Source organism: Chenopodium quinoa, unplaced genomic scaffold (assembly GCF_001683475.1).
Source record: "Chenopodium quinoa cultivar QQ74 unplaced genomic scaffold, ASM168347v1, whole genome shotgun sequence".
Taxonomy (NCBI): Eukaryota; Viridiplantae; Streptophyta; class Magnoliopsida; order Caryophyllales; family Amaranthaceae; genus Chenopodium; species Chenopodium quinoa.
In genome coordinates this window covers 1,454,656-1,482,162 of record NW_018743616.1, presented here as the reverse complement: position 1 = coordinate 1,482,162, position 27,507 = coordinate 1,454,656, and the positions used below count along the sequence as shown (strand labels likewise).

The 27,507-nt window shown below is 34.8% G+C and overlaps 2 protein-coding genes and 1 long non-coding RNA gene across 3 annotated transcripts; all 3 read left to right on the top strand.

Moving 5' to 3' along the window:
- Positions 1 to 2,720: 2,720 nt before the first annotated feature.
- LOC110683000 lies at positions 2,721 to 5,667 on the top strand. The gene is made up of 2 exons (XR_002503535.1): positions 2,721 to 2,847; positions 3,004 to 5,667. It is a non-coding gene; the product is annotated as an uncharacterized LOC110683000 (long non-coding RNA).
- Positions 5,668 to 11,124: 5,457 nt separating this feature from the next.
- On the top strand, positions 11,125 to 12,119 carry LOC110682999 (stress-response A/B barrel domain-containing protein UP3-like). Its single transcript, XM_021859335.1, has one exon. The coding sequence runs from the start codon at positions 11,156 to 11,158 to the stop codon at positions 11,942 to 11,944; it is 789 nt and encodes a 262-aa protein (XP_021715027.1). The 5' UTR covers positions 11,125 to 11,155; the 3' UTR covers positions 11,945 to 12,119.
- Positions 12,120 to 16,508: 4,389 nt separating this feature from the next.
- LOC110682998 (transcription repressor MYB6-like) lies at positions 16,509 to 18,849 on the top strand. Its single transcript, XM_021859334.1, has 3 exons — positions 16,509 to 17,207; positions 17,422 to 17,551; positions 18,002 to 18,849. The coding sequence occupies exons 1-3, from the start codon at positions 17,075 to 17,077 to the stop codon at positions 18,606 to 18,608; spliced, it is 870 nt and encodes a 289-aa protein (XP_021715026.1). The 5' UTR covers positions 16,509 to 17,074; the 3' UTR covers positions 18,609 to 18,849.
- Positions 18,850 to 27,507: the final 8,658 nt, after the last annotated feature.

Sequence of the window (27,507 nt, the reverse complement as noted above, 5' to 3'; positions counted from 1 at the left end):
CTCCACCATATGTGTCTCGTACATGTCATCAACCCTCTGACTGAATGGACCGTAATCATCATACGGTCCACTGCCATCGTCCACATCCTCATCCTCATCTGCGCCCTCCTCCTGCTCCTCCTCCTGGTCACCCTCCTCAGCATCATCATCGTCATCGTCATCCTCATCCCGACGGTGGATCCGTTCTCTACGAGCTGAGGCCGAAATACCACGGGATCTGACATGTCTATGCCCTGACCTCTCCACTGAATAGCTTCTACTAAGAAGCTCTACATTCTTCCCCGCACCATGACGACCCAGTGAATTCTACACAAAATTTTAAAATATATAAACATACAAAAATTTATACGAAAAATAGCTACCACTACCCAAATCAAATAAACTAAAAACATACTAACAAATTAACATAATAAAGAAATTAACAAAACACTTAAATAAAAATAATAGAATAAAAAATACACTTAGAAAGGAAATAAAACCAACACAGAAGAATACATATAAACATAAATAATTCATTCCCAATTAAAATAAATTAACTAACCAAAAACAATATCAATAATAAAATTTAAAATAAATTAACTAACCAAAAACAATATCAAAGTCACAAAAAAAATATAAAAACAAATCAAAATAGAGAATAAAAATAAAAATGTACAAAAAAAACAAACAAATAATTGTAAACAAAATATAAACATAGAAAAAATACAACAAAATTGAAAAAATTTATAAAAATAAACAACAAAATATAAAAACAATTCAAAAAGATATTACACAAAAAAAATAAAAACAATATTTTAAAACAAATATAAAAAAAAAAAGAAAAAAAGGGGGGGGGGGCGCCTTGGCTGGACGCCCAGCCAGCGGTGGTGGCGCCAGCTGCAGACGCCGCCACCAGTGGGCTGGCGCCTGGGCTGGACGCCATAGCCACGGCTGCGGCGCCTTGAATAAACGCCACAACCGTGGCTATGGCGTCCAGCCCAGGCGCCAGCCTACTGGTGGCGGCGTCTGCAGCTGGCGCCACCACCGTTGGCTGGGTGTCCAGCCAGGGCGCCCCACCTCCGTCACGGCGGTTTTCCCTTTTTTTTTTTTACAAATTGTACCTTGCCTCCTTGGGACCTCCTTCCCTCCGCCGCCGCCGCCAATTCCTTGCCTTGCCGCCTCGACATTGCCGTTGTTTGAATTTTTTTTTTTTTTAGAGAGGTTGAAAGAAGATGAGCGATGAGAGTGTGAGTGTTTTTTTTTAGGTCAAGGGCAATATTGTCAAACCAAGTGAATTTTGTGGGCTTTATGTAGTAATTTGTGGGCGATGTTTAACAAATCCCCTTGATTATTGCCCTGTTTGTTTCGATTGGGATCCTTGGAGAAATATTCATATTCCCTGTGTCTCAACTTGTTGCAAGCACGGCCGGTAACCAAATTTCCATCACAATCTTTACCAGGGTGATCGTTCTTACACCTCTTTCAGTAGAAATGTCTTGCTCCCCTGTTATTTCCCTGGGTAGAGTTCTTAACTCCACCATTAAAGTTTAGTCCCCCGTGACGATTGTTGCCTTGGAAATTATTGTTGTTGTTGTTATTATGGTGGTACTTTTGTATCTTGAAGTTGTTCTGGTTACCTTGTGGGTTTCCAGAGTTTTGTCCCACCTCTATTCGCTTTTCCTTTCCTCACTACTAGAAAACACCTTATTTACGACGGAAAATATCCGTCGAAAAACCTTCTAAATCCGTCGGAAAAGGCAGTTTCCGACGGAATTCCGTCGAAACACGTTGTCGGAATTCACTTCGTAGGAATTTTGGCTAATACCGAGGGATATTTCGTCGAAAATTACCATACCGACGGAATTTCCGACGAATTTTAAATTGTCGGAGCCTATGTTTGACCTGAATGGGAACACTACTAGAAAACGAGTCTTTAGTATCAGAAATTTTAGTATCAGTAATTATTATTGATACTAAAAATGTTAATAGTATCAGTTATTTTTTTTCTGACACTACTTCCATGGTTTGGATGGTAGGCTAGTATTAGACTTTATTATAGTGTCGGAAATATGTTGATCCGATACAAATGACAAGATAGTATCAGAAATGTCCCGACACTATTGGATTTTTTTTTATTGAAATTAATTTTGATACAATAAAATAGTTATAGTAACAAAAAGTTCTGACACTACTAAGCTTTTTAGCATCAAAATTAATCTGATACTATTAGATACTTATAGTAACAAAAATTTCCGATACTAAATCGCATTATGAATATCTAGTGAAAAAATTGGCGCTATCACAAAACAGAAAATAAAAATATGGCGCCACATTCAAATATTACAGAAATTTTAAACCATTTTCATTTCTAAAATTTCACCTAGGTAATGTAACCAAAACCAAACCCAGAAAAAAAAAATTCCTTCATTTTCTCATTTCATCAGTGAAATAAACAAAGAACACTCTTCATCTCTCTCCTCATTCTATTTCACGAGCTAGGGTTCTAAAACAATCTGCCCAAATTTACCAAAATTATCACTCATCTACTCAAATTTACAAAAAAAATCACACATTATGGTCGACGCTGTTCTGTAATGGTTGCGCATCAAGTGGGATCTGCTGGGTTTTGCCGTTGAAATTCTCTAGCTGTGATTATTTTGTAAGTTCATAGTACTAATCTTTGAATTTCATTTATTTTGAGCTTAATTTGTCAAAAATTGTTAATTTAAATGTAAAAAAAATTAAGGGTTTTGTCTCAATTTGTTTGGTCATAAATTAGTGAGTATTTATATAATCATAATTAATTTGGTATCAAAATTTCAAAGGATTCTCCTTCTCCTATTTCTGTTGTCGCCAATTTCTGGAAAGGTATTTTTCCTGATTTCATTTTTTTTTCATTTTTAATGCTGCATTTCGATTTAATTTGATGATTTACGATTCATCGATTGATTTTAGGGTTATTGTAGAGGAAATTGTTAGTTTGGTTGTTTAATTAGGGTTTTACTGGATGAATGTGCAATGCAGAATTTGATTTAGAGAAGGAAAAGAGTTTGTTGGATGAACAAGTATGTTTGCACTTGGATAATCCTGCTGAGTGGTTGTTCTTTTATCCTTTGGTCTGAATTTCTTTTGAGAAATAAGAGGGGTGTCAAAATTGTTAGAATTTGGTCTAAAATTATATAGTAAAAAAAATTCGAAAGATTGTGCGATGGTTTTTGTTTGTGCGATGGGTTTTGTGCTATGGGATATGCTCTATTCGACAAAAGAGTAGCGTTTGATGAAGGTTTTAGGAAGTTGGAGGCTCCTCTGATTGCTTCCATTTGATTGAATTGCTGAATGATTCTAAACATGAGAATTCTCCTACTCAATTGGTTGTAACAGATATTCTGAATTTTGCCTTGCTTGGATATAAGTCTGAGAACATATTTGAGGTGAAGCTGACTGGCCGTGTGTTCATGTATGCGTATGTGTATTGTCACTCAATCAAAAATCATAAAATCACTCAAATTTTAGATTGTTTAGAGCCTTGTTGGAGGAGCCTCAGGCACTATGATGTTGCACCAATTTATCTTTGCATTTCCTTCTTTTTCCAATAGATTATTGATCTGACTTTAGGAGAATGGAATAAGCTTCAGGAATAAAGTAACATGTACTTGTATTTTTTGGGAAGAAAAAAGAGTTTAGGTGGGTTTCCGATTCCACACATTGTTCCTTGTGAGGAAAGGGGACTGTAATATTGATGTAGCCTCACTATTGTACCCTTGATTGGAAATACAATTGAGAGTCTGAAACTCTTGATAGGAATGCTTCTTGGTTGACTTATTGATAGTACTACGTACTTAGTATTAAAGAAGTAAGGGCGTCTCTAATAGTTGAGTAAGATTTCTTATAGCTTTGTCACATTAATGTTATGCTACAATCTTCTGATCTTCTCCAATGGTGAGCTATAATTGATACTACATGTAGCTTGAATTACCCCATATATCAATCAATATGTTTTTTTTTTCCTTTTAATTCAGATTCAAGCAAGGTAATTTGTTTAGTTCAATAACATACTTTTCTTCTGATCTTCTCCAATGGTGAGCTATAATTGATACTACATGTAGCTTGAATTACCCCATATATCAATCAATATGTTTTTTTTTCTTCTTTAATTCAGATTCAAGCAAGGTAGTTTGTTTAGTTCAATAACATACTTTTAAGTTTTAACAATAAAACACTTGGCAACTATGATCTTTCATATAATCATATTTGTTTAGAATGGATGAAAGTTTTGCAACAGTGATCTTTATCCCTTGTGGCGGTTTGGCCACAAACCCCTTGTAGTTTTAACTTTTAAGTGTACCATGTCATTTAATTATTGTAAGTGTTGAAGCATTAATCTGAAACACAAAAACATCTTACTATCAATCAGTATAAGCCATGCCTTTTAATGTTTGCATTACATGGTGCTTCATGCTTGATCTACTTTGTGTCTACATGATTTTTGTGGTTAACAACTATGTCCTGGTTAATCTAGCAATCTTGACATAAATGTCCGCGTGATTATTTGTGTTATTATTATTGGATAAATAGGTGTTCTTTACATAAGAAACGGTTGTTAATTTGATCAAGTCAATTGGGTTGGTTCCATGAGTCTTATTCTTTGTTTATAGTCTTTATACCTTCTACATTATTGAATGGTCAAACCTGTATCTGGTGTCATCTGTTTGATTGACTTATGGCAGCTAATGAGAATGCTTAGAAGAAAGAATCAGGATAATTTTCGAGAATCTTCAACATTAGAAAATGATGGACTATTATACGCTTTTCATAGAGGGGGCTTAGTTAACTATTCTCTGATGAGCTTGTCACAGCTACTGGACAAGATTAGAAATCCTCTTGAGCAGGACTCATTTGATAATGGCTTGAAAAAGGCATTTACTAAGTGGAATATATAATAGTATATTCTTCCTTTGTTCTCTATCTCTGATAGAATAAAGTCTGGTTTGCTTGATATTACTCCTATTTGGTTTGCATCCATGAAACAGACATAACATACTGACACTTTTATATTACAGTTTACACAAATACTCGCTTGTTCTTTTTAAATCGAAGTCATAAATTCTTACATTGTTTTCTGTCTTTGTGGTGTTGTTACTTTGACAGAGGTTACTTACTATTATTGGAGTTAATTTTCCGAATAGTAGAAATTTGATACTTTCATTACTTTGATAGTTTGATATTTTGATAGTTGAATTTGAAATTTGAATACTTGTGGAGTTGTTGATTAATAATTAATTGATAGATTGATACTTTGATAGTTCATAGTTTCTAATTCATTTGTTTGATTTTTGTCGTGCGACTTATGTTTACTCTCTTTTGCTGCTCTCTTACATGTATTGCTTTTTTTCTTTTTTTTTTTTTTTTTTTTTTGTGTTTTCAGCTAAAACCCAGTGATGAATTAGAATATCCAAGCTTGAAGATTGTTGATGCAGGTGCATGATCTTTTTTGGAAATCAAGTAGTTGCATTGTACTTTTGTTGAGAAAACTTTATGCTATTAATGTACTTCTTATTATATCTTAAATGGTGGTGGTGATGACGTAAAAACACTTTGTTTATATTAGTATGCATGCATCAACTTTTTGTACTAAAACTCTATTATGAGAACTTATGGATAAATAGTATAAATATTCCTTTTGTTCAAGTATTTGTATTGTGTATTAAATTTTAAATAATCATATATATTAGCATAATTGGGTTGTGAGTTAATAGTGATGCTAAAGATACTAAAGTATCAATTTTTTATGATAATAATGCATTTTTCACTACAAATTTCTCTCTTTAGTATCGGAAAATTCCGTTACTAAAGCAATTGTCAAAAATAGGAAAGTATTATGGTAACAATAATTTCGGACACTATAGGGTTGTTTAGTATCAGAAATCAAGTCGATACTAATTATACAACTCTTTTGTATCGGTATTTCCGATACCATAGTATATGTAAAGTAACAGAAAAATATTGATACCATTGGATATAGTAGTTGTATCGGATTTTCTGTTACTAATTAACTGATACTATTGCTATTTCTGATACTATAGGCAACCCTTTTTAGTATCGGATTGCAGAATTGATACCAACATATTAGCCACGGAGGTACTAGTATCAGTTTAGTATTGGAATATATATCCGATACTAATGATTTTTGGTATCGAAAAGTCACTCTTTAGTATCAGATAATTTCTGATACTAAAGACACATTTTTTAGTAGTGGAAGTCCGTCGCAAGCTTCCGACAGACAGTATTCCGTCGGAAAGTTTCTCAGCTTCCGACGGATATTTCCGTAGGAAGAAGGCAACTTATACCCATTGCGACGGATTTTAATTCCATAGGAACTTTGCGACGGAAATAACGACGGAACTATTTTGAGTTTGACTATTTTCCTACGGCACATTGCTACCCTTTGATACCTGTACTTCCTGCTTCTTATATTAACGATAGAATAAAATTAATGGTTTTTGTGCAAAAATAATTATATATATATACATATATATATATATATATATATATATATATATATATATATATATATATATATATACACAATACATACATATATATATATATACACACATATGTATATATATATGTGTGTGTGACACATATATACAGACACACACACACACACACACACATATATATATATGTGTGTGTGTGTGTGTGTTTGTATATATATATGTGTATGTATTGTGTATGTATATATATATGTGTATGTATATATATATATATGTGTGTGTATACACACACACACACTAATTCCAATCTGTACAGCCAAGTAATAAATACTACGTTAATTAAAGCTAAGCAACTGCGGGATTGCCCTGGCCTGCTCCACCACTACCCGGGTCGTCGTCCATGGGTTCTCGAAATGGAGGTCGCATGGTGGAACAAGGGTCATTGTGGTAACGACTCATCATCCTCTCTTCCAACCTCTTCTCCATTTCTTCCATTTGGGCTCTTACTGAGGCTTGAACTCGGGCTTGCATCTCGAGTTCCATTTCTTCCCGAAGAGCCTGCACCCTAGTTTCCATCTGATCCTGCATATGAGAAACAAGGGAGGGCGTGTACTGCATGGAAGATGTGGAAAGTCGACCCATCTGGCTGCCATAGTAAAGGTCAGCACTTCCGCCAAGTCCCTTCACACGTCCTTTTTTGTTCCGACCACCCACTGTCTCCCAGTACAGCTCATTCGGACTCTTCTGAGTCCTTTGAGTGCTAGCCTCCTCAACCCTCTTTCGGTAGGCCTCCTACAAGATAAACATATGAAAAGGAACAAACGAGTTAGTAAGTTATATAAATAAGCTTTGGGTACCATATTCATGAAAAAATAAACCAAGTAACATGACATAGGTGACTTCTACTTAGCCCAATTACTTCATTTCTTAGGAAATGAGCTCTTTTTTTCTCATTCCATATCAATTAAACATAGTTTTAGGTCTAAAGTGCTTGAAATGCCAAAAAAACAAAGTAACAAAGTAACAAAGTTTTACGTACAATATTGATGAAAAACGCACCAAGTATGGCCTAAGTGACTTCTATGTTGCCCATTCTAAAATATTTCTTAGCTAATGTTCTCATTTCTTATCCAAACATGTCAAATCTACATAGTTTAAGGGGTACATGCCTTGAAGTCAAAAAAAAAAACAAGTCCCTAAGATTCGGGACGCATTTGGAGCGAAATTGAACCAACTATGGCCTATATGACCTATTCTTTGCCCATTTTTCTTCATTTTCGACCAAATGAACTATTTCTTTCTCTAAACATGTCAATTATGGTTATTATAAGGGGTAAATGCCTTGAAATCACAAAAAAAAGTCCCTAAGGTTCGGTACCCATTTGGAGCGAAATTGAACCAACTATGGCCTATATGACCTATTCTTTGCCCATTTTCTTCATTTTCGACCAAATGAACTATTTCTTTCTCTAAACATGTCAATTATGGTTATTCTAAGGGGTACATGCCTTGAAATCACAAAAAACAACAAGTCCCTAAGGTTTAAAAAATGAATAAATGCTGTCAACTTATATTAAAAAATAAAAAAAAAACTCCAAAAAACTCCAAAAAAAACTCCCAAAAAACACCCAACACAGTGAATTTTAAAAAAAAAAACCAACACAACAAACACCACTTACCACTAATCAACGACGGCGGCTTCGCCTCTTGGTGGTTGTGGTCAAAACCGGCGGTGGGTGTGGTGAATTTCGGTGAAGCCCAGGTGAAATGGTGGTGGTGGTTAGGGTTTTTAGCAAAAATGGAAGAAAAAAAAAACCAAAAACACTTACCGGCGGCGTCCTAGTGGCGAGGTGGTGGCGGCGGCGACGCTCCCTTTCTCCCTCTCTCTTCCTTTTCTTCTTTCTCCTTCTCCCTTTCTCTTTCTTCCTCTTCTTCTTTCGCGTTCTCCCTTTCTCTCTCTTCCTCTTCTTCTTTCGCGTTTTGTTGTTCTGTTTTTTTTCAGAACCTAACGTTATTTTTTTTTAGTTGTTGCAGCCTTCCGACGGAAATTATTCCCTCGGAATATACAGGTTCCGACAGAATTTCCGTCGGAAACGGTTTTCCGACGGAATATTCCCTCGAAACTTGAATATTCCGAAGTAAATAAAATCCGTCGGAATATTTCCTACGGATTTTTCCGTCGGAAGGTATCTTTTCCGACGAATTTTTCCTACAACTCTATTTTCTGCCAGAAATTTCAAATTTTCCGACGGAATTATAGTCCGTCGGAAATAGTCCCTCGAAAAATAGTCTATTTCTAGTAGTGCCTTCCACTTCGGCTATCTCTTTCCTCTTCTTTAATTCTAAGGCATATAGGTGTGCAACTCTCCCATACACTTCATCCAAGGTTTCAAATACTTGCCCGCATAGCTTTAACTGAAAATCAGTAGTTAGTCCACTCTCAAACTTCCTAGCCTTAGACTTTTCTGTGGAAACAGACTCTTTAGCAAATCGTGACAGCTCAATAAACTTGGTGTAGTATTCAGTGACCGACATATTCCCCATTGCAAGGTTAGAAAATTCCTCAGCTTTTTGTTTATGTAAGAAGCTAGGTAGAGGTGATCATTGGGCGGGCCGGCCGAAGCTAAAAAATTTGCCCACTTCTCGGGTCGGCCCAAGCTTCGGGCCGGAATTTTTGTGCCCAAACCCGTCTAAAATGGTCGGGCCGTGCGAGCTTTTTTTGAAACATAGGAATGCCAAGAACCCAATGGACTTGAACACGGTCGAATGTAAACTCTAATCCATCAGGAGTGATCAAGCAATAATAAGGTACATCAACCCTCGTAGCAAGCCAATAACACAATTTTCTGGGAAGCTTCCTGTCAACTAAACCAAAAAGTCCGGCAAATCCCATCTCCTTAACTATCTTCCTTTTCTTTTCACAAAACTCATTAACAATCATACCAAAATACTCCACCCAACAATTTACATTTTTCAGGCTGCAAACAATTTATAATAAAAACACACAGATCAATAAACACATAACATGGATACAACTGATAATTATATTAACACTACTCAAGGCTTTTTACCCTTTTGAGCTCCTTCTTGCATCGTTCAATCACTTACCAATTTGCTTCATATTTCCGCCTTCACTAAGTTTATTGTCCTAAACAAAAAGAAATAAAAATAAACTCACTTGCAATGGCAAACAATAACAACACCCGGGCGATATAATTAACAACTCACCCGGTACATGGCTTCATCAAGTTTCTTACAAACCTACAAAGCCAAAGAAATTAATTTTCATCACCCTCCAAACAATTAGAGAACAACTTCAATTTAACTTCAATGTATCTAGAGTGATCGATAAATGTGTTACCATTACCTTTTGCAAGTTCCTACCACCAGATTCATCTTCCACTTCAGATTCTACTTCTTCTATATCCTTCAATTTGAATACACGAACAATATTAAAACAAATTACCACAACAGAGTTTCAATTATAAATTATACAAATGCACAAAACTCTTTCACAAAATGCAACATGTAGGTGCAAAATAAAACTCACACCAATTTACAACAACTAAACATGTCACCAGCTTAGTTAAAATGACAGTAATAAGAACAACTAAGGATGCCAGCCACTATGCCAATTAGCACCCAACTTACTTGGGAAATCACCAGTATATCCACAACATACTAAGCCTAACACCAACTTAAAATGTCCCCATCAATTTAGAATTACCAGTTTCGAATATTCAAAGTTAACTAATCAACTTACGAAGTCAACAAATACAGACATCAACACTGAAATTCAATCACATAAACAAATTCATTTCAGTGAACATGGTTTACCATTCCTAAATATTCATTCATACTTTTATTGCTTTATCATCATAGTAGTACTTGTTCCTTTCAAACAATGAATAAAATTTACTCAGTTTCCTAAATTTACTCAATTACTAAATTTCCTTAATAGGACTTCTAAGATTCACAAAATTCCTAGACAACGGTTACCTTTTCGACTACACGATTGCGCGTACGTCCACCTCTTCTTCCTCCCCTACAACCACCCTTTCCACCCCTTCTACCACCTGCTACAATAAACCCTTAGTAACATAAACCCTAGATTTGTTATGAATTCTTTGTATAAAAATAAATAACTTGGTTTACCTGACATGCCTCCACTGTTGTGAGAATGAACACCTTCAACACCTTCGAATTTCAATGAAAAAACATATCTACCACCGCTCACCTTCAAATTTTAGTTAAAACAGATCAGTTCAACAACCTCGAATTAACGACAATCCTTGTCACGAGCCAACCTCGACGAAATTCGACACTTTTCAGGCCGTTTTCCGATAGGTTTCGCTAGATTTTGGCTAGTTTTAGCGAGATTTTGGCTAGGTTTTCGCGAGAGTTTCTGATGAGGTTTTCCGGTGAAGAGAGTTTTAGAGAGAGAAAAAGAAAAGTTTTTTTTACCATAGTAAATTCTAGTGAGAGGAGATAGATTGTTTTTTACCGTCAATAACACACATGAGTTACTGTCTCTTCTTTTAGGACGATTTGACGGATTTGCCCCTGGTATTGGACACACGTGTGCATACCGGGTAGTGGTCCATCACGGCTCAATAAAATCCCACACTCACACTCACCAACTCACTGCCTCACTCAAACTCAATAACCCCAAACCCGAAATGCTCTGCGCAACAACTCGCCCACTCTTCACCACCCCCACCACCCACTTCGCCACCACTCGCCGCCCTCTCCTCCGCCGCATCTCTCTCTCCACCACCACCACCCGCGCCACAATGTCCACCACCACTAACTCCACCATCGAACACATCGTCCTCTTCAACGTCAAACCCACCGCAGACACCACCCAACTCTCCGCCATGCTCACCGGCCTCAACTCCCTCACCACCCTCCCTATGGTCCTCCACCTCACCGCCGGAAAAATCCATCGAAACCGCTCTTCTTCCCTCTCCTTCACCCACATCCTCCACAGTCGCTACCGCACCAAACAAGATCTCGCCGACTATTCCGCTCACCCTGATCATCTATCCGTCGTTCGAACCAGCGTTTTGCCCATTTGCGACGACCTTTTGGCCGTCGATTGGGTCGCGGAGAATCTCGATGGTCCCACTGGGGTTAAACCTGGTTCCGCCATTAGAGTTCAGTTGATTAAGCTTAAAGAAGGGGTTGAAGAGGAGAAAAAGGGGGAAGTGGTTGAAATGATTGGGAGATTGAAGGGGAGGATTAGCGGAATTGAGCAATCTTCCGTTGGGGTGAATTTTTCGCCTGCGAGAGCTAAAGGGTTTGAGGTTTGCTCAATTGGGGTTTTTGGTGGGGTTAGTGATTTGGATTCTCATGATGCTGATTCTGATCCTTCTAATGAGAAACATAAGGTTAGGGATTCTGTTGATTCTCTTGCCATTGTTGATTATGTTGTTCCGTCGCCTTCGAGTCAGTCTGCTAGTCTTTGATTCATGATCATCATGTAGTTTGTTTGTTGTATGGGATTAACAATAAACAATTTGATCATGTATTAGTAGCATACTTGTTGGTTAATGTGATTTTGTTAAGTGAATAAGACACTGGATAATCCAAATTTGATGGCTAATTAATGATGGGAGTTATGATATTGATATTTTCATGCAATTGACTTGTTTATAGCTGTTTTAGAATTCAATCCTACAAACTACAATGAGTTATTGGGTTTGCATTTGAGCCTTTGAGGAGAGGGGTTAAACTGTTAGTGATTCAATGTTGGAGTTTGAGAAGGGGATTGTAGAGGTTTAATTTGAGTTTCTGATTGTTATTGTTGTTGTATGTTAAAATTGATAACCGCTTAAATCATTATGCTTACCTCCCTTTCGACCATCAGACCATGGCTAATGGTGAGGCTAAATAACTATTTGAGTCGGAAGTGACTTAGCTTAAGGAAATTAGGCGTTGGATTAACTTGAATAAACACCAATCCGTGTTTTGCTTATACTTGTATTTTTCTGATACAATCACCAAGCCTTGTTTTTTAATTAATATAAGACTGACTGAGAAGAGTGATTCTTGAATGTTCCTAGTGAGCTAAAAATGATGTCTCATTTGGAGCTAAATATAGAGTGTAAATGATACACATTGATCATGATTCATGATTTCATGGTCATATTATGTTGATCATGTACATCATTAGCACCCTTGTATGGGTAATTGACTGCTTGTTGATTAATGTGATTCTGTCAAGTGAATAAAACATTGGGTTATGAATATATTCATGGGCTTTCATCTGGATTTGATGGTTAGTTTGTTTAATTTTTCAGCATATATGTGCTTGATGATGGGAATTATGATATTGAATTTGTTATGCTGTTAGACGTATATAACGAATTTGCATTGAGAAGAGGGACTACATTATTGAATTTTGTAATAAAATTGTTATTGCTGTTTTATGGTTGCAATAGCTAAGGTTTAAAACTTTAAACCGTACCACTAATGTCCCTTTCCGTGTCTTCGAATGTGGTTAATGTCAATTTGGTAGGATATGACTGCTGCTTAAGTAAATTAGGCGTTATATTAACTTGAATAAACACTTGTTTTGCATATGCTATTCTGCTGTGTTCACCTCTTTCTTTAACCAAAATTTAGACTACCTGAGAGGAGTAGTTCTTGAATGTCCAAAGTGAGCTGAAATGATGTCCTATTTGCAGTCAAATGTGGATGATAAGCTGTAAAGTTGAATAATGAGGATCATGGGGGATACTCAGAAAATGATATGTTTTGCTAATGGTTAGACATATTGAAAACAAGAGGATTATATTGCAGGTCTTTCGGACTAAAATCTTATGCTTTAGACATTAGCTGAAAGATAAAATAAACATCACAAATTACCCTTTCAAATGACCTAATCATTTGGAGAGGATGCTGCTAGCTTCATCGCTAGCTTCTGGTTCTGTATATATTGTGTGCCATCTAGGGCCCCAAGAAGCATTAATTTTGGTCCAATGACTAACACTATTCAAAATCTTTTTCGTTTGATATGGTTGTTCACTTATTCTGTATTGGTCCTTACCTTTGCGATGTGCACATCACAATCAGAGAGTATACAAACAGAATGTGGGAAGAGTTGCCAATAAAGAGTGTCAATATGCTTCCTATTTACTACATTGGTTTCTTGTGAACTCTTTTATAGAAGTATTTAATTAGAGTCTTCGTAGGCAGTCTGTCACTCTGTCAATGGGAGCTTTCAGCTTTTTACATGAATCATATCTCTGACTCCATTGTTCTTTCGTGTTCCCTTAAGTACTTCTGTGTTAATAATGTATTATTAATGTGAGCTGGCTGAGTGGCAATAAGCTCAGCTTGTTTTGTAAGTGCCATTAGCTTTATGACACAGTGCACTAGGATTATTAGGTTTAAGTAGAATGAGTAAGGTCTCGTTTGGTTTGATGTAAAATGTTTTCATGGAAAATGATTTTCCCATTTTTTCTCATTTTCCTCTTTCTTTTGGAGGCTGCCAATTAATCTCCGTGATAAACAAATTTCGTTTATCACGAAGTAAAACCGCTACCTCAAATAGTTGCTATTTGAGGTAGCGGCTACTTTGGTATAAACTGCTACCTCAAATAGCGGTTTTAAGGCAAAACCGCTACCTCAAGTAGCGGTTTCAAGGCAAAACTGCTTTCTCAAGTAGCGATTTTACCCATTTTCGTCGTAAAAATTACACTTTTGTCCCCGTGATAAACAAAATTTGTTTATCGCGGAGATAAACTTGTATTTCCTCTTTCTTTTGTTTGGTTTGTGAAGGGGTGGAAAACAATTTTCCCAACAGTGGAAAATTAAATCCTTTATAATGGAAAACATTTTCCTTTATAAAACAAGGGGAGCTATATTTTCCGTCCCTCCTCCCTACCTCCTTTTTTACTTTCCTCTCCTCCATCCTTACATTTCCACCCCTATTTTTAATTTCTCTATAAATTTTTTTGATAAAACCAAACAAAGGAAAACTAATATACAATTGTGATTTTCCTTAAAAATGTGTTTTCCATGAAAGCTAATTCTTCGTTGAAAGCAATAGGGCCTAAATTTCGAACTTCATTTTAGCCTGTTTTAAGCTGCTAATACAGTAATACTAATATGTGCGCACCTAATTTAAGCTAATAAACATTATTAAGCCCCAATTAGATTGGTGATGCCAATCTAGCAAATCGTTACCCCTTTACTAAGTCAAAGTTACTAATTTCAAGAACTAATAAATTTCGCTGATGGCACAAAAATTCTTCTACTGTAAACTTAATAAATTTTGCTGATGGCACAAAAATTCTTCTACTGTAAAAGATTTTGTTTGGCGTAACTTTGCACTCAAAAAAATTACTCTGTATGATTGATAACAAAGTTCTTGTGTAAACGGTTTCAAAAAAAAAAAAAAAAAGTTCTTGTGTAAACAATTCTCGGCACTTTTCGTCAACGCTATTGTGAAAAGTGTTAAAACACTCCGTAATTATCGGCCTTTTTTTGTTTCAATATTTCGTATCAAGTAATGTGTTGGGATCACATTGGTTTAAATTAGATGACATAAATACAAACCGTCTAAATTAGGAATTGGTTAGGACGTATGTCCTTTTCTCAAGCAATTAACCCTCTCTTTAATTTACTTTGAGATATATGTGAGAAGTTTTTTACCAAGACCCATGCTAATGCTTGATTTTCCTCAAGTATCTCACTTTCTTCGTAAATTTCACTATCCCCGATTAATGAAAATTATGATACGAGTTTAAAGTTTAGAGATGAAATGACATTACCATGAATAGATTATGATAATTTCCTTGCTAATTACATCCAAATTCATTTCTATAATTGTCATATACTACTAGCTATCATATGACGTCAATAACTATGAAGGTGGGATCTATGATGATTCTCATCAATAGCTGACCGAGTACGAGTACTTGGTACAATGGTACTTGACTACTTGTTTGATTGATAACAAAATTTAAGGGAAGTAGATATTCCTATCAAGTTGAAGAGTGCAATTTGACATTATTTGGTTGGCAAATACGTATATGGAAAAGTTGCACTACTTTAGGAAGATCAACTTTTTGTAAATAATAGACGGAGTTGGTTACCTAAGTCCATATAAAATATGAATAAGAAATTTCACATTTTTCAATCGAACAGAATTTTCCGCTTTAGAAATGAGTATACTTGAGAAAACTTATACTTTTAGGAAATTTTAGTTGTTTATGTTCAACAAAACGAGCAAATTTATGTAGCGTACAATTATATACTTTATTTTATAATCATGTACAATATTAATTTAACTTTTGCGTTATTTACATACTACGTATTATTTTTTATTTTGTTTAACCATAACATATAAAAAATGTTATTATGTAGATTGTTACTTGTATTAGACAGTCTTGATATAAATTTTCATAATATCAACCTTTTAAATTTTTAGAAGTACTTGAATAAACTATGCAGCCAATGCGGGTATAAGAATATCATCATAAGCCCAAAGCCCTCAAACAAATCATATGTTCCACGAGACCCCTGGTCAGTTGAAGCGCCAAAAATCTCTGTACTTTCAATTGTAATTCACGTAACTCATACCTGAGTAAAATTTCATACAGATTATTTTGGTAATTTTTCATAATAGGCTGATGGAGTGATGATACAAATTTGGTAGTGCTTACTCCAATAATTTACATTACATCCGTCTATATCTCTCCCATTAATTACGAAAACTTAATAACCCTTCTTTTTCTGTCACCCCTCATTTCTACTTTCATAGGGTGCCCAAATCAATAGGTCGTGTTAAATCGATACAATAAAAAGATACTTTTGTCACATGTTGATTTTTAAAACTAATAATCACAAGCTCTACTTTAAATAGCTTTAGCGATTTACATATATGTAAAAAAATATATTCATGTGAAATCTTGTTAGAATTCTGTCAATGTATCTTTGATTTATTTTTTTTATACTTATTTATAATTAGAGATATTTAACAGTTGACTTAATAAATAGACAAACATGATAAAATAACATATCAACTAGTTTGAAATGAAGGAAATATATACTGTACATAAATTAAGTTGACCGCTATTATAAAAACCCAAAATTATAAATAGTCTCGTCTCTTGCACATGTAATGCAAGAAGTTCCATTTGTCGTATAAATTAATGCTATGTCATATATTAAGTAACTAGGCAACTACAGTTTCTAATTAATGCTAATTTCATTTTCAAATACTCACAAATCGTGTTAATTTTTGATTAGGTATAGTCTTTGTGGTCCATGCATAATGCATCTTATTAAGGCAGTGTGATAATTTCTTTGGGCTTTGAAATTTTGCACAAAAGTGCTACATACGTACGCAAATTAACTCAATATAAACTACACTTGTTCAAGACAAAGGGATGCAAAAATGTCATACCATATCATATACCTTTTTCTTGTTTGCTTTCTAGCTCATATTAGTTTCTAGAGAGAATATTATTGAATGAAAGAGACTATTCCGACGTTATTCTCCCTCGATCTAGTTCTTTTTCTTCGAGAAAAAGATTCAATTCAATACACGGGTGCACATACATACACGACGTGAGAGGGAATTAGAGATGGGAAGGAGTCCGTGTTGTGCAAAAGAAGGGATGAATAAAGGATCTTGGACGGCGATGGAGGACAACATTTTGAGCGAGTATATTAAGATACACGGCGAAGGAAGGTGGAGAAATCTTCCTAAAAGGGCAGGTAAGAAGATCGATTTAAAATAGTATATGAATCTTAATTTGTATTTCTTGTAAGTTGTATAATTTGTTCGATGTCAAATGATACTAAAAAATTTATGTGTTAGGAATTTCTCTGGTAAGGTGGGGTTTTCTAATGCTTTCCCTCTTTTTCTTACCTTTTATATATGTATAAAAAATGATACTAAAGTTTATTTATGTATGATGTAATTTGATAGGTTTGAAGCGATGTGGGAAGAGTTGTCGATTGCGTTGGTTGAATTATCTAAGGCCGGGTATTAAGAGAGGGAACATCACCCCTGATGAGGAAGAACTCATTATAAGACTCCATAAACTTTTAGGAAATAGGTACATACACTGTTACACACATTATTTTCCCCCTTTTCCCTTCAATTTGCTTAAAACTATTTTATATAATTTATAGCTTATTACAAAAAAAAATAACACATACAAAAATTTACTCCCTCCTTAATTCTAATCTCAATTATGGGAAACGATGATGTAGAGATCGACAACTAAATTATTTATAATCTTCGCTTTTTTATTGTAAATTTGTGAATTTTTTTTTATTTTTTTTATTACATATAAGGATGAATACACTAAAGTTAGGAAAATCTCTTCTTAAGAATAAACCCTAACTTATCTCGTAAATTTGTGATTTAAGAAAGCTAGCGTCATCCAAGTTGTTATTAGGTTAAGATTTTAATGTAGAATTGTGCAAAAATGCAAAGCCAAATTGCTTGTTCAATTTTTTACCAAAAAAGTGTTCTATCTCATTTCCCCTCTAATATGTTGTAGGTGGTCATTGATCGCCGGAAGATTACCAGGTCGAACAGACAATGAAATCAAGAATTATTGGAATACCAGTTTGAGCAAGCGATTGAACCAACACAATACTAATCAAGCCGCGAACCACAATCTTAAAAAAACTCGAAATGATGTGAAGAACAAGAAGTTATTACCAACCATAGACGACGTACCTAAAATATCTACGCAGGCCATTGAGTCCAATGTAGTCCGAACCAAGGCAGTCCGGTGCACCAAAGTCTTCATCAACCCGCAACCACAACAGAAGATCATACGTGCTAACAAAACTACTAATGTCGCGGTTGTGCAACCAACAAGCTCAATGGATTACAACGTCGAAAATTTATGGATTGATCATAATATTTCTTCACCAAGACTACTAGATGAAGAGTACAAAATGCCATCGGATTTAATGATGGAGGTGTCTAACATGGGAGAATTTAACCTGATTTCGGAGCTTCTTAAGTCCGATTTTTCAGACATTTGTGAGCTAAGTAATGAGTCTAGCAAAGGTGCTAGTGATTTATCACCTAGTTCCCCTGAAGAGCCTTTTGTGTTGTCTCAAGAATTGCTTGAAGATTGGCTTGGAAATCAATAACAAGTTGTGCAACTAGATAGTTTAACTACTATGAGTACATGTTTTTGGACACTTTCCCAAAATAGTAGTTTTATTTTTACTTTTCAACATTTTCATTCTCTTTAAATACGATTCTGACTGTTTCTTGCACTTGATCGAGTACGTACAAAGGTAAATCATGAACATTGAGAATATATATGTGTGCCATATATAACTAGATTCATAGAATTTTATAAAGTTTTGTTACAATATGCTTGAATAATATCTTGGTCTTTCTGTTTACATCTTCGATGATCTTTAGTGTATTCGTACAAAATAACATTGCTTGCAAAATGCCGAGGGAAAGAATAAAATTAGGAGTGGTCGAGATCATATCACATGAGTTGATCTCAATAATCAATACAGGTTTTGGTTACACTTTTAAATCATAAGCTATTATGTGATATAAAGATATGGCCTTGGTATTGGTCTAGGCTCTATTTCCCTACCCGTTGGGCACGCGCTTAGATTAACTTAGAGAGCCTCTATCCGTCCTTTAAAAGGCCAGGTATCATTACTAAAAGTCATGGTTTAGGCCTTGTTTGGCAATTGGCTGTTGGCTACTGGCTGTTTCTCCTGGCTTGTCTGACCAGCTGTTTGTATTGGCTTTTTATGTTGGCTGTTTGACTGTTAGCTGTTAATAAATATGTTTGGTATAGTTGTAAGTTGGTTGTTGATTGTTTTTATATAAAAATGACCTTTAAGGGCATTGACATATTTTATTATCTTTGTAATACACATTGCAAATAATAAAAATAATAACAATAACAATAATAATAATAAATAAATAAATAAAAACAAATAATAATAATAATAATAATAATAATTAATAAATAAAAATTATTGATTAATTAACTAATTATTTATTTTATTAATATATTAATTATTACTAATTAAAAATTAATAGTTATTAATTATAAATGATTGTTTTTTAATACTTAATAATTATTTATTTATTATTATTAGTTATTAATAGTAAATTATCATTATTAATAATTATTGTCAATTAATTATTAATTACTATTTATTAATTAATAATAATTGATTATTAATTACTTTTTATTAATTATTAATTACCAAAAAACAATTATTAATTATCAATTATTAATCATCAATTATTAATTATTAATTATTAATCATCAATGACTAATTATTTATTACTAATTTCTAACTATCAATTACTAATTTCTAATTATTAATTACTAATTTATGATTATTAATTACTTATTAAAAATTATTAATTACTAATTTCTAATTAATTAATTATTAAAACTTAAAAATTATTATCTTCTAATTATTAATTATTTAAAATTAATATTAATTATTAATTATATGAAAGTAATTTTAATGGTAAAAAGCCAAAAGCCAATACCAAAAAGCTAGTAAGACTGGCTTTTTATTTTTGGCGAAAAATCCGGCTTTTTAGCCAACAAAAAAGCCATTTACCAAACATTGTTTTTGGCTGTTTGGCCAAGTTGAAAAGTCAAAAGCCAAAAGTAACGGAGTGTGGGTGGTTGGAGCTTGTGACAGCCGATACTTCAAGACGGGCACAAGCGGGTCCGAACCACGAGTTCTTATGGCAAGTTGGTGTGGAAAGGAGCTATAATGCAAGTAAGAAACAATATGTATAAAGGTCTAACAACAAACAAGTATAAAAGCAAGACAACACTTAGTAGAAGCCTTCTTGATTCCATTAATCATTCGCCCTCTAAAGAGCTTTAAATAGTACATGCATAGAATCTCTAGTGAACACTGAGATGATAGTAACACAATAATGAGATCTAAGGCCTAGAAAACATAAAGTAAACTCTAGGAAAGCATTAAAAAAAACATCTAATATGTCAAAAGGAGTCGAATTCTAACAATTAGCAAGTAAAATCTTGTAGGCATAATATTCCTATTCCACACAACTATGTGAAATTTTTACCGTAGACGCTTGTAGCCTAAAAGTAGGATCACTTTATTGGTTGAGAAAAATTAAAAAAAAAAAAATCAAAATCAAATTTAGTACAAGTTGTACTCCGTAGTAAAAAATTCATGCTGTTGCACATGAGCTAGTAACCAAAAATGGCATATTGATTAGTTGAATAGGTTTGAAATCTTGAATATAAGCTACTAGTATTTGATTATGATCTTCGAATCTTGCACATTTTAAACAACAATTATCTTGAAGGCCATTATGACATTATTGCTATAACAAGGATCTGGTGTTAGCCTTACTTTATGGCCTAGCTTGTATCTACGTTACTTGCTTACCACTTACGTTGCACTAAACTATAAAACTAGTTTAATTTCAAAACACTAGTTGAAAATAATATGGCAAAATAGTGGTACGTAAGTGGGTTAAGTAGTGTATGGGTGGCGTTTCTCAAACGTATGTTTAATACATTGACGTTTTAAAGGCAGTGAGTAGTATTTGACAAAGTATAGTTGTTAAAATTATACTGTAATATATCTCGAATACTAATACTATCAACCTCTAATACCCTCTAAGATAGGCTCAAACTATCTAAACCATAGTCAAATTGAAGATAAGATGTACAAGTAACTAACAATGAAGATTTTATAGGATTTAAATGCTCTAGGCAAGCATCTAGAGCACAACAACGAAATTGCACTGCGAATTTCTTTCTTTGTTTGTCGCCTGCACAGAATAAGACTCAAAAAGTAACTTTCTGGTCAATATATAGCAATAACACATTTATGCTCCTTTATCTATATGCATTTGCACAATTGTAAGCTTAACTGGATCAGATGCCAAAATATATTTATTTGGAAAAATAGAAACTAATAATTCTACCTTTGCTATTTCTGCACAAAACAATCCCACCTCTTCGAAATTTTGAAATAATCCTACCTTTTACCCCCATCTGCTTAAAACAAGCCCGTTTACTTACAACTTGTAAAAAAAAAAGGAAAAAAAACAAAATTCTATCTCACTTCTCCTACATCCCCACCTTGACCACCTTTTCTATGGAAGAACACCCATACCATCACCGCTCCATAAGCACCACCTCATCAAGACCACCACAGGGAGGTAATTGGGGAAGAGGAAAGAAAACAAGTTTTTATTATTTTAAATTAAACTCTATTTTTTTAATTCTTTATTAAAAAAAAAACAATCAGAAGGTGACACGTGGCAAGTCACCTTTTGAAACAGGTTGTTAATTTCACAAACCGGTTATAAGCTTGTTTTGAGCACATGGGGGTCAAAGGTGAGATTATTTCCAGATTTCGAAAAAGTGGGATTATTTTGAGCAAAAATAGCAAAGGTAGGATTATTAGTTTACATTTTTTCTATTTATTTCAATAATTTGGAAGTTCTCTTTTTTCTTTCACCGCATTACACCAAACATGTTAGATTTTGTGAATCTCCTTAAATGGGAGAGTATTCGACATTCCATTGATCAAATTATATAAACTATAAAGATTACAATATGACTAGTCATTACAAGAATAAATCTTTTTAACGACTCTATTGTACCAAACATGTGTATGTAGGTAGGTGATGTTAAAATTACTATTAGTAAAAAAAAATCTTTGTAGTTTTGAATTGAAGTAATATAACTGCCCTTTAAAATTACAATTATCGTACCAACCGAAAAAATTAAGGGTTAATAATAAGAGGGCACCCAAGTCTCTCACCGTGAGAAACAAAATTGTATATCTCACGGTGCCAAGTCATTGATTTTTGTTAAAGAATTGAAAAATTACTGAAAATTAAATAATACTAGATAAAATCCGTGCGATGCACAGTTTATTTGAATTTTTTAAAACATTTTTTTTTTTGTATTTATGTGCTAAAATTTGTTATATATTTAAATAAATTTCATAATATTAAAATAAAATAATTTATATTTAATTAATTTAAACTTAAAAATCTCATTTGCCAATTTTGCTTACGTGGCATTTGAATGATTTAATTCTAAAAGAAATTAATAATCTTTTATTTAATTGGCTACAACTTAAATTTATAATCCTACATGGCGCGCTAAGAAAATTAAATCCTATGTGGCTCTCTAAAAACTCGGGAAAAAACTCCTCTTTATATATGTATATATATTAGATTTTTTGGTCTGTCAATTAACACCGTTAAGGCAGAAAACCCAGATCTTCATCTTCCTCTTGCTAACCACCATATTCTTCTTCCTCCTATGAACCACCACCACTAAAAATAACCACCATATTCTTCCTCCTACGAACATCACCACTGTAAAGACAACCATCTTCATCTTCGATCTTCTCGCGATCCCACACACCTTCATCTTCCTCCTTACATCGACACCAACGACAATATTCATGGCGGCTTCCCCGCTAAATTAAACGAAAATCGGAGTAATTCAGGGTATGGTTAACCCAAAGGGTAAGTGGTATTTCCCTCTTCCAATAATTTCACCATTGAAGATAAGTTTTCCCTAATTTGTGATTCATCTCCATTAATGGCCAAGCACGAAGCTGACGATCATCCAACTTCTCCGTTTTCTCTTGTTGATAGAGTAAAAGTTGAAAGTTCACAAACACCCTTGGTTTTATTGCCTGAAATGTAGAAATTACCCTAAGATAAACAATTCATGTTTCTCACGAATAGAAACTTGGATTTTCTCTAATAATAACGACGGCTTAATACTCGTAAAACATTAAAACAAAACAAGACAAGTAATAAGAAAATATGGTAGAACACTATAACCACAAAGCTTATGTTTCAAGATACAAATCCTTTGGACTAGACCACATCGATCCAAGGAAGGAGAATTGGTATTCGTGATACGAAAGAACTCCATTACTCCCTCAGGTCGGAAATTTGGTTGGATTCACGCAATGGAGCTTGCCCCAATTTCTCAAGATGAGAAAAATGGCAAAAACATAAATAATGGCAAAAAAAATTTAATATTTTATTATTTTTTCCTTGCTGAGTCATCTTCTTCCTCCTCCTTCCATTTTTATCCTTCCTTCTTCAACCTTTCGAATCATCCATGGAAGACGAACTCCATCACCATAACCAACTCCATTTCCAACACCACCAATACCACAACAAACCCCAACCATAACACCACCATATGCGGCGGCCTCGCCGTCGAATTTAACGAAAAACCCTAAGAAAAATATATAAATTAAGGGTATGGTTAACCCCAAAGAGTAGGATTTTGCCATTGTTTGAAATTGTTCCCTCCATTGTTGAAGAAATATTCGATTTTCATTGTTGAAAACTGCTCAAAATTCATGGTTGAGGAGAGAGAAGTTAAGAGCAGTGGGGTAGTTTTTTTTACCAAAAATGCCAAAATACCCTTTTAAGAAACATACAATGTTTCTCATATTAGGAAACGTGTATTTTCTAATTATTTTTATTTAAGGGTGGTAATTTAAAATAGGAAAAATTAATAAAAATTATCCAAACTATTGACTTCCTTCTCATTTTAATCCCAACTAGGATCTAAATCAGAATAATCCCAACTATATGGGGTTCCTTTTCAAATTAGTTTCAGACTTTTGTTAACCTACTAATTAGGTAAAATGAGCAACATGGCAACATATTATTAGTTACATTATTTAACATTATTATTAAAATAAAATTAAAAAAAAAACCACCACATGCTTTTACACCCAAGCTCCCACCACCACCCTCTCACACCTACCCAACAAACTCTATCCACTAAAACCACCTTTACATCCACTCCAAACAACCAAAAGTATCTTTCCAGCCAATCCCATCAACCAAAATCAACCTTTCGGCCACCCCAGCCATCAATCATCATCAACCACTGAACCACCAACAACAATGACCATCAACCATAGTTTTGGCCCCTGCAAAAACCACACCGACCAACGACCGCAGAACGGGGATAGGAGAGAGGATGAAGGTGATTTGGGAGGGAGGAGAGAGGAACGGGGAGGGGGACAGGGTCGGGGAAGGAGAAGATGAAGTGGAGGCATCGAAGGAGGAGGAGATGCGAATAGGGAATTGGGGATGTATGTGGGGTCAGGGTGGAGATAGCTAGGCTAGTGGTGGGGGTGCCGCAATTGGGAGGGGGGAGGAGGTGGGCTGATGAGGTGGTGGTGGTGGTGTGGCAGTGAGGACGGAGGTGGTGTGGCATACGGGTAGGGAAGAAAGAGATAGGGGGTAGTGGTGGTTGTGGTTATGGAAGTGGCTGAGGTTGTAGGTGAATGATGGGTGATACTATAATTAAATTAAATAATAAAAAGTTAATTGTCTTAAAAAAAAATTAACTGGTATTACAGGTTGTAGGTAAGAGGGACTAATTTGAGAAGGACCCTTAATAGTTAGGAATATTCTGATTTAAATCTTAGTTGGGATTAAAATGGGAAGTGAGTCAATAGTTTGAATTATTTTTGTTAATTTTTCCTTTAAATAAGTGAAAAAAATAGGTGGATATATTGTGTAGAGGGATGATAATACTCCGTATAATAATTTCAGTTTATCAAAAATAATTTTAGTTCAATAAAACTAGAGGTAATCCAAGTTGATCTCCTAGATAAACTTGGATGGTTTACCACATAGCAATTTTGTAATAAACTTACATTGGGTTTCGCAAAAAGACAATAAAAAAAATATTTTTGAACCCATGTATTTGTCTTTGTCTATCTGGCATGGGACAAGATGTTAGATAAAAATAACAAACGATTTATAGATTTTACCATTGTACCCCACAGGGGTTAAGTCAAGGTGAGTTAACACCAAGACCAAAAATAGTAAAATTTAGGAAAAATTTACAACAATAATCTCACATTTTACAAGTCTTCTTAAAATAGTCCCACGTTTCAAAAATCTGGGAATAATCCTACCTTTTAGGAGTATCTTCTCAAAATGGTCCAAGTGACCTTCAACCTAAAGAGTCGGTAATTATTGTTTTTTTAAATTAAATTATCAAAAATAACAATTAAATTAAATTATAAATTGAAAAAAAAAAATACAAAAACCACCACACCACCAGCAAGCTACCCCCTCCCCCACCCCTGTCAACAGCCCCCCTCCCCCATCTAACCCGCCGCCTAGAATTGCCAACCCCCGGCGACCAAGCCCCACCATCGAACAACCCCCTCCATTTTCCCTTACATACCCTCACCACGAAACCCTAATCCCGCAGCCTCCTCCTTCCTTCTCCCACCTGAAACAACCCTAACTCCAACGCGAAACGGCGAGGGGGGGTCGTTCGGGGTGGGGAAAAGGAAGGTGGCTATTTCATGATGGTTTAAGGGACGAAGAGGGTGGTCGGTTTTTTTAGGCTGGGTTGTGTGGCTGTGTCGTGGACTCGTGGTGGGATAAGGGAGGAACGAGGGTGAGGGGGAAAGAGAGGGGGCTCGCCGGCAAGAGTAGTTGCCTATGCGCCGGCAGAGGGTGGGAAAGAAACCACCGGCGCTGGCGTTGGGGTGGGGGACCTGGGTTGCGGTGGGTGGGAGGGGTGGTTGGTTTTTTTTTTTTTTTAAAAAGATTATTTCTTAATTAAGTTTAATTATTTTATTTTCTAATTTTATATATAAAAAAAAAGAATGTTAAGGACCAATTAGAACAAGACACGTGTCAAATCTACCTGATATATTACCAACAAACAAGTTAAGGACTGTTTTAAAAAGATACCTCTAAAAGGTGAGATTATTCGAAAGGTGAGACTATTTTGAGAAGACTTGCAAAAGGTGAGATTATTGTTGTAAATTTTTCCTAAAATTTATAAACTTTGGTAAAATTTTCGATTGCTCATGAGAGAAGGGTTCTAACGGTTCAAACAAAATTGCGATAATCACGACATTGTGGTGGCTGGGATACGGTAGTTTCGCGGCCATCCGATTGGTATACGGTGGTTATTGAAACCCCAACACTTTCATCTCAGGAAAAAAAAAAGCCATCAGAAAATGTTTACCCACACTCCATCATAGTGGATTGAAATTCTATTTAGGAATTAATTTGGAATGCAGCAAACGTCACAAAAGTTTGAATTGACAAATGTCTTAATTACTCATAGATCATATAGGTTTCGCGTTCATTTTCCCCAATTGCATTAAAATTTCCACGACAACCATGACTACAACTCATTTCGCCAATAATTTTAACTAACAGATTTTTACTCAAATAACAGCAGTTGAAACTACATTTCAGAATTAACGACGTCTGTCATTGGGTCAAAAGACAATATTTTGCGTTACCTGCAAACTACATTGGCACCCCTGACTTACAACACGGAAAGACCATTATACCCCTAGATAAACAATCTAGGAGATGAATCGGGGTTGCCTCATAAACCTAAGTTCTGATGAGTATAATCAGTAACTTTTAAAAACCAACTAGGGTGGCGAGCTAACCTTGCTCGTAGAGCTTTTTCAATTGTTGATTACATTAGTGAGGGAAAATATATAAACAAATAATTTAGGAGTATAAATAATGTCCACACATTATTCTAAATAGTTTATTTTTTTAAAAAAAAAATTAGAATAAATCAAAATGCCTTTTGCGTGAATAATGTCCACCTATAAAAGAGGTATTAAAAATTGAATTCCAATCAAAATTGAAAGAGGGAAAATAAGGGACATGCTTATGTGGGATATGCTATGGCTAAATAGTCAATGAAGGCAAAATAAAAGCTTATATACATATTGTTTGGGTCCAATTCTTCTCATCTAATTGGGCCAATTCCAAATAATTCTACTCAAGCCCAGTGCAAGGTTCAACTCTCCAAAAGCATGCTAAGGTCAACAAAAGCCCAGTCAACGTGGTCAGCCCACCTGACTTAAGGACCCAATACTCCTCAATTGAGTTAAGGTATAAAAACCATCAATTACATCATTTTACATTCATGCAACAAAAGCCTCAAGCACTAAAATCTCTTGCATAACATTCTCTCTTAACTGAACTGACTTTAGCATCGGAGGG

Bases quoted from the DNA above. Each gene is read 5' to 3' on its own strand.
- LOC110682999 (XM_021859335.1), top strand. From the start codon at position 11,156: ATGCTCTGCGCAACAACTCGCCCACTCTTCACCACCCCCACCACCCAC.
- LOC110682998 (XM_021859334.1), top strand. From the start codon at position 17,075: ATGGGAAGGAGTCCGTGTTGTGCAAAAGAAGGGATGAATAAAGGATCT. The intron at 17,208-17,421 runs GTAAGAAGATCG...GTAATTTGATAG, and splicing joins AAATCTTCCTAAAAGGGCAG to GTTTGAAGCGATGTGGGAAG. The intron at 17,552-18,001 runs GTACATACACTG...AATATGTTGTAG, and splicing joins CATAAACTTTTAGGAAATAG to GTGGTCATTGATCGCCGGAA.